Here is an 8,044-nt window from a genome sequence, read left to right on the forward strand (position 1 = left end):
GGCATAGCAAGCCAAAGCAGGAAACCATGGTGGAGAGACCTATCACTTATTGATTTTTTAAAAAAATTTTCGCCATCCATATCTGAGACTCCAGATGGATTTTACTATAAAAAATGAATAAATCCTTGAGCAGTGAAATAGACAAAAAAAGCTGCTGAGGAACTAGAAACAACATTCCCCCTGTTCCCTATGCATCTCACATCCTCCTCAGCAAAAAGCCTAAAGGAGATGCCTGCCCTGAAGGTTAGTTCTGGACTAGGCTATTTAGATGGTGGAGGCTTCACCTTAGCTGCTTTACAAGTGGAACAACATTAACTAACTTTGCTGCTGGAGCACATAAGAAACACCACAGGAGGTGGGATTTGGTCTTGGGTGCAGTGGGAGAGAGGGCTCAAGAGGCAGGTTGCTTCTGCGATGCCACTACAGTCCCATGAGGTCTGATGTCTGTCTCGTGCTAAGTCACAGGCTGGGTGATGGGGATCTGGGAAAGGATGTGGTGGTGGTCACAAGGTGAGTGTTTCTCAGAAATACAAATAAAAACAAGCCCCTGAAGTAAAATGTCTCCAACACTGCACCAGCAAAGCTCATTGCTCTCTGGAACATTTTCTTCAGAGGGGTTTGGCGGAGGGGTTCTGCAGAGACCCCAGCCTCGCTGCTTCCCGGTTGGCCCACACAGTTTGGTGAATGAGGTACTCAGTCTCCTGGCTCACCTCTGCCAGGCGGAGGTCAAACTCGGTCAAAGTCTTGTTGTCTGCCAGCCCGTCAAGCAGCTGCTTCCCACCATCCTGCAAATGGGTAAGAAGGAGAGGTTAAAGGAGGAGATGCAAAAGTGATGTGTGTTACTCCGTTACCCACTTCCCCAGGGCAACGTCCCTGCTGCCAGTGGTGGGGAGCCCATGAGATGGTGCCAAAAGCAACGAAGTCCTTCACGGAAGCCCAAAATGCTGCTCAGAGGAGAAGTACACAGGGAAGGAGTGTAACCTTATGTAGCACTCAGCGATATGACACATGCTAATGATTCCCTCTGGGTACCATGTCAGGAGTCCTCAAACTCAGGCTGGTTAATACCACAGCTGGCGATGATAACCTGAGAGGAGTCTCTGCCCTCCCCTATCCCCTGGTCCCCAGCTCTTTGCTGGCTAGGGACAAATGGCAATGTGATTAGGACACTGCTCCTCATCTTGGCAGCAGGAGAGCCCCAGTCCGGGCAGTCTCCTGCCTGGATGCCATTTCCCAGGCTGGGCTGGCTTTCCTGGGGGAAACATCTCACGCAGCCAAAGCCCAGCCTGTATGGGACAGAAAATGCGATGTAGATAGCCGTAGGGAGGACACTCACTTTGGGGCATTTCCCTCCCTTACCTGAAGCACTGTCTTTAGGGACAATTTAACTTTTCCCCACCTCATAGCTCTTCTCTTTCTGGTAACAAATACACTTCCTGCCCCCATCTCCTCTATCCAGGCAGTCCCCTCATGCCAACACCCTGCCTCTTAGACCTTCTGCTAAAAAGCAAAGGACAAAAAGGACAGGAAAGGAGTCCCTTTTTAATGGGGTATGAAGGTCAGAATTTGATGCATCTCTAGCAAATATCCCTATTACCCCCCAAATAATACCACCAGCCCACTTGTTGGGCTGCTGTAGAGCTTCACAAATGGGTACCAGGAGAGCTTATCAGAAGAAAGATGCTAAGTGCAGACATTATTATTTACTAAGCAAAAATCCTTCTCTCCTTTCCAACCTTTGCTCCCTTCTATCGTTACACTCAAATGGTTTTCCACGACTAGGATCATAAACCTCAGAACTCACAAAAGGTTTTCCGCCATCAAATCCTTTTAAAACCATTCTCAAACACATTGATGCCAATATTCCTGCCAGCAGGGGCATCTGGTCCTGTTATCTCTTTATTGTGACAGTAAGAAAAATTGAGGCAGCACAGAAAGTTTAAAAGCCGGCATGATTGCATTTGGCTGTCTAGTTTCAGATTTCTAAAGCTCTTTTTAATCAGCAGAAGATAATTGGTCTGGTTTGTGGGCATGTTGCATACTGCAGCTCTTAGAGATGTAGTAAGATCTGTGGATACTTCTCTGTCTAGAAAATGCAGGCCTGTGGTTTAGGAGCCACTCGTAAACACCCAGACGTGACACTTCTGACCTACTGCACCGCTCTAGAGCTGCAGGGCGAGTTAAAGGAGCAAAACAACTGAGACAATTTTCTAACAGTCTCCTCTGAGCGTGTGATGGACAGGAGAGATTCTGGGATGGGTGGCACTACCTATGTGCTGCTGAGTGACAGATGGCACAGCAGATCCAAAGCACAGAGAATATGAATAAGGCCCTCATCTCATACCACCTATTTTTATTATCTACTCCCACGTGTGTGAAGCGGCTGTGATTTTTCCCAGACATACTCCCTGGTTTTCAGTTTCCTGGGGGGAAAATCCCTTTCTGCCCAAAAGCGCAGAGCCTGTAAGCCAGATTCAGCCTTGTGGACAGAGCTAGATGTACTAAGTGAGTGCACAGGAGATGTCCTCCTTCCTGCTGTCTGCTAGAGTCTCTTCCTTGCTCCCAACTGATTGTTACCGCACCAAGATTGCAAAGTGAGGGATGCATTTGCCTCTGTGGCTTCAAGGCAGGGCAGACTCAGCATCTGCTCTGCAAGGCCACCACGCAGGCTCACAAACTGCTGCGAGAAGGGGTTTCTCTTACCAGCCCCAGGTGGTTGCACGAGAAGTTGATATTTGTCAGGGTGGTGTTCTGAGCCAGGACCTGGGAGAAAACCATAGCAGTTGGCTCTGACAGGTTATTACTGCCCAGATGGATGGACTTCAGGGTGGTGTTGGTCAGCAGGGCACGGCCAATCGCCTCCCCACCTCTGTCCTCCAGGCAGTTTAGGCGCAGATTGAGGGAGGTCAGGGTGGAGTTCTCAGCCAGGGCTTGAGCGAGAGCCTGAGCCCCCTCGTGATGGATCTGGTTGTTACACAGATCAAGGGTTTCTAATCTGCTGCGGTTGATCAGCTTGCCAACAGCCTGTGCCCCCTTGTCCCTGATGAGGTTGTGGGACAAATTCAGCTCCACCAAGCAAGGGTGATCCAGCAAGTTACGGACCAGCAGCCTGGTCTGGTCATCATCCACTTTGCTTCGTGTCAGCTTGAAAACCTGTGGGGATAAAGGACAGGGACACTAAAACAGTCAGCGCTTTGGATTGAGCTTTGTACAAGACCTCAAGGGAGTTAAGCATATGGTCCACCAGACAGGATTCATTTCCCTTCACTTTGGACAACTTTAGCCAGTAGGCTCAAGTAGTTGCTTTTATAGTGGGCAGGTACTTTCAGCAGACAGGGCATGCCCACTGATGTTCCATGCCTGTTCTACGGAGAAATGGTTCATCTCCTGGGAAAGCCTGTTCCTCTCCTCTGACTCCATGTGACCTCTGACACAGGGGGCTAAATTAAAACAAACATCTGCAGAGGGTAACAGCAGAACTCACCCCAGATCACAGTTGAACACTGTCTGAATAAGCATGTGCACTGGTGGTAACTACAGTGCTCTTGGTGAAGGGTAATGTCCTGCATGACCAGGACACCTTAATAACCACAGCAGAGGTAATTTCTCTTCTGGAAGCCAAGCAGGCAAATGTTTCCCAAAGCACGTCAGTCTGTGCGGGGACTGTTCAGCTAGCTCACTCTGGCTGCACTTGGGATAGCATTGCCCACTGGTGCTTTGGAGGGGATGAGTGTCTGCACTGCAGTTGCCACAGGACTGAAGATGGTGTTAATGCCCAGAAAGAAAAGCCCTTATCACTCTACAGCAAATGTATTTCCCCATGCTGTTCTTGGGGGTCTCTGCTCTGCTGGGGCATGTTGGCATGTGTTTGCTGAGTATAACTACTGAAAACTCCTCAGGAAATACTCTCTGGTCTTCTCCTCTCCTCCCTCCTTGCCTCCCAGAACTATTTGAGGAGTTAAAACAGGAGTTTGCTTTCTCTTGTGCTACAGGGAATATGTTTTGTGGGAACAAGTATTAATTTCATCAACCCTCTGACAACCTATTCTAACAAGGACATATGCAGAACAAGATACTCAGCAATAGGCCAGCAAGTCAACATCTCTGCACTCTGCCAGGCTGCCACTTGAAAAAGGAAGGGTGTAGCCAGAAAGTAAAACTGGTCCCTGTGCTTCTATCCCCAGGCAATTTGAAGATCTAGCTGAGGAAGGAAGGTTCACTTTTGGTTATGTTACTTTCAAGTTGTGGCACTTCTTCAAGGCAGCAGCCAGGTTGCAGCAGTCCTGGTGGGTGAAGTCGAAGAGGTTCCATTCGAAGTTCATGCCACAGTCCTTCATGCCATAAGTGAGATGAAGCTCTTCAAGGTGAGGGAGAGCAGTAATGAGGACTCCTATGTCATAGTGATGCATGGAGACCTCGTCGTCTCCAAAATCACTCCCTGTATCATCATCATCTGTCTCCTCCTTTTGATCCACCTGCAGAGGTGGCAGGAACTGATCAACCTCCAGTTTCCGCACATAGTCTTTGCAGAGTGGGATGAGCTCTAGGACCTGGTTGGGATCTGTGGAGTTAGGGATGAAACATTTCACAACGTTCTCCAGGTGACGTTCCAAGAACATCCGTTTCCAGCTGTCTCCGTAGTTGGAGATGTCACACACTTGCCAGCGCTCAGTGCAGCACCTCTTCCAGTAGTCTTCATCTCTTATTAGGTTGGCAGTCACTGTGAGTGGAAGATCAGTGGAGAGCCTGTCCAGCACCTTTTTTTGGTGTTCAGGCAGAAGGCGGTTCAAAACAGGGTTCTCTGGAGGGGATAAAAAGAAGGAGAGGTTGGTCTGGGCTGTAGGAACCACAGCTGGCACTGTGGTCCTGCCCAGGCCCCAGCTGTGTGCCCATGCCCTCCCCTCTGCTGATCCTGGCTCTCTCCTCAGTTGCCAGCGGCTGGTGCAGGGAGCTAAGCTGGCAGAAAATGTGTAGGATCCATTTCCTACATTTCTGTGTAGGATTTCTAACTTTAACAATAAAACATCAGCATAATTGGGTTTACTCCTATAATATTTGGGAACTGCATCAGAAACTTAGCTCCCAGTTTAAATTTAGTTTGAATGCAATTTATATTCAGAGCAGGACTTCTGCTCCCAAGAGAACTAATTCAGCCTTGCAGCAATGGGAGAGCTTGGCTTGTCATTTGCTGAACTTTCTCCCTTTAGTTTCTAAGCAAATTGAAGGATGACATTTGAGAACAACTGTCTGTGTGCTCTTCAAGCAAGTCCTCGTGCCTTTTTATCTTAACTCAGGTGTCTGTCTTACCCCAAATTAATTCCTATTCCTTTCCACCGAGGCATGTTCTCAGCCTTTAGGCCTACCTTGTTTAAATAAAAGTTCTATTTTCCCAGGAGCTTTCTCCCCTCAGTCTATTTCCCAATGTTCAGATGGCTTCTGTCTGGTGAAAGTTCTTTGTGATAAGAAATGCCAAAGAAAACCATGTGTACTCACACCATGAATGCTTGGTAACATGTACACAGTAGTGTTGAGTAACAGAAATCCTCAGTGGGGAGGCCTATCTTTGCATGGGAAATCAGATTTTGAGACACAAAGTGGGGTTACCTTTATATTTCCTCCATCTCTGTGGCATTTCCTTCCTAAGAACACCCAGAGTTTTACCACAGCTTCTTCCTGTAGTCTATTCTCCAGTGTCCTACAGCTGGCACTGCAGTGACCTTCTCTGCAGTGTCCCACGACACAAGCAGAGGTGGGACACACGTGGGCATACAGTTCAGGGAATGGCATGAGGGTCCCCAAGCTACCAAGCACACTGCTTTTGTGTGTACACACTGTAGGTTCAATCCTTTTGGCACTAGACTGGCTGACCAGATGATAAGACTGCAAGGGTATTCCCGTTCAGATACCCAAGTACCATCAGCTCCTGGTAAGGCAGGACAGAGCTCCTCTGTGCTGTCCTACAGTCCCAGTGTGGACACAGCCTTAGAATCATAGAATCATTTCAGCTGGAAGAGGCCCTCAAGATCACCGAGTCCAGCCATAACCTAACTCTAGCACTAAACCATGTCCCAGAGAACCTCATCTATATGCCTTTTAAACACCTCCAGGGATGATGACTCTATGACTTTCCTGGGCAGCCTGTTCCACTGCTTCGCAACCCTTTCTGTAAAGAATTTTTTTCCTAATATCCAATCTCAGCCTTCCCTGGCTCAACTTGAGGCCATTTTCTCTCATCCTATCATTTGCCACTTGGGAGAAGAGACCAATACCCTCCATGCTACAACCTCCTTTCAGGTAGTTGTAGAGAGTGATAAGGTCTCCCCTTTGGTCTCTGCTGCCGCTTCACTGAATCAGCCAAAAAACACGTAAGCCCTTTCTTTCCCTCTCCCATTCAGTTCTCAGATGAGACACACTTTTTCTGTTTTGCTATGTTTCATCAGTCTACCTGCTTCAAAAGCACATCCCCTGCCTGAGGATATAGCTCATCACATCACCATCAAAAGCTGTGGAGAAAGCCTGAGGCTGTGAGTACAATATATATATCCTGAGGTGGTAGCTCCTCTGAGCAAGGAGTAATTCTCCACCTCTTTGTACAGCACTCAGCATAACAGGGCTCCATCCTCAAGTGCTAACATAGTGCATGCATGGATCAAGAGAAGTAAACAGCCACTCCACAGCCCCAGCTATGGCTGGGCTAGGTGGGTCCAGCAGAGTATGGAAGGAAGAGGACATGATAGGACAAGGTTAGGGCAGAGTCACATCCTGGATAGCAGCCCAGAGGTCTACGGCCATCCCTGGAGTGTACAAGCACATACTTAGCACTGAAGAGTTTGTTTAACTAGCTGCCTGAGGGGATATTTCTCCCCATCTGTTCCTTTAGCAGGGCTGCATACCACACTCTGCCTTTTGGGTGCATCTGCCTGCCTTGTTGACCCTCTGCTCCCCGGGACTGATGGTCTCTCTCCATGTGTCCCAAGGGAAACGCACTCGCCCTTACTTCCAAAATTGTGAATGATGTGCTGGAGGCAGAGATCAGCAAGGTGGGGGACAGTGGCGAGGGACCACTCGGGATCCTCAATGACGCGGTGTTCAGCAGCAAGGCTGGCTGGGGATGGATACAGCGAGGGGACGGCCCTGCCCCTGTCACCAGGTGCTGGCTGCTGCATCCTGCTCAGAGTGCACTTCTCCTTCGGGAGAAGCAAGAGGAAAATCTCTTCAGAGTCACCACCACATTTTCCAGCTGGGCTGCCTGCAAAAGAAAAAGGTAAGGTTAGAAAGAGGCCAGCAATAACAGTGGTCTGCTCACACTGCTCTCCTGTAATGCACTTGGCCTCTGCCCTTTGCCCGCCTCCTCTGCTTGGACTGGAAGCACTGCAGCAAAATAACTATTATTCAGCCTTATCTTTATACACATCCTTGTACAAAGAGGTCTCTAGGTACTACATGTAATAAGCAGATAATAATGTGGTGTTAATTGAGAGTGCTGCCGAAGAGGATGGACAGGAATTGATTGTTTGCTGTGTTTTCCAATCAAACAAATAGGCAAAGCCAGCAGGAGCTGGGTTTAAATCAAAGGAAAATGATGGTTCTTCGCACTGTCTGCAGTTGAGCTGGGGAATTCTTTGCCATGGGATGTTGTGAGAGTCTGTGCAGGTTCCAGGACAAATCCAAGGAAGAGAAACCCCTTGAGAAAGACTCAGTGCACAGAAACCACATCTGGCCCAACCTGAGTTGAACACAGCTTGAGATGGGGAGAGTGCTGGAGGAAATAAACACACATACTTGCATAATTTTTCTGCTCTTCTCCAGGCATCTGCTTCTAGCCATGACCAAAGGTGGGATACTGGGCCAGACCATCCCCTGGTTTGACCCAATATGCCTGTTCTTATGACTCTTTGAAGAAAGATGCTTTGCAGATGAATACATTACATGTGTATTCATTTTTTTTTTCCTGCTTTTTCCAATTACTCTCCAGCTGAACTCCTTCCAGACATCCATTAAATAATGAGATGGGTCTGACCTGTTCAAACCACACTTAGCCTAA

The 8,044-nt window shown here is 48.3% G+C and overlaps 1 protein-coding gene across 1 annotated transcript; it reads right to left on the bottom strand.

Annotated features, from left to right (window-relative positions):
• Positions 1–608: 608 nt before the first annotated feature.
• TCTE1 (t-complex-associated-testis-expressed 1) lies at positions 609–7,813 on the bottom strand. Its single transcript, XM_065632478.1, has 5 exons — positions 7,783–7,813; positions 6,998–7,249; positions 4,236–4,801; positions 2,704–3,153; positions 609–785 (listed from the first exon to the last, which is right to left on the bottom strand). Exons 1-5 carry the CDS (start codon positions 7,811–7,813, stop codon positions 609–611), a joined length of 1,476 nt encoding a protein of 491 aa, XP_065488550.1.
• Positions 7,814–8,044: the final 231 nt, after the last annotated feature.

The sequence above is a fragment of the Caloenas nicobarica genome, chromosome 3 (genome assembly GCF_036013445.1).
Source record: "Caloenas nicobarica isolate bCalNic1 chromosome 3, bCalNic1.hap1, whole genome shotgun sequence".
In the NCBI taxonomy this organism is placed as follows: Eukaryota; Metazoa; Chordata; class Aves; order Columbiformes; family Columbidae; genus Caloenas; species Caloenas nicobarica.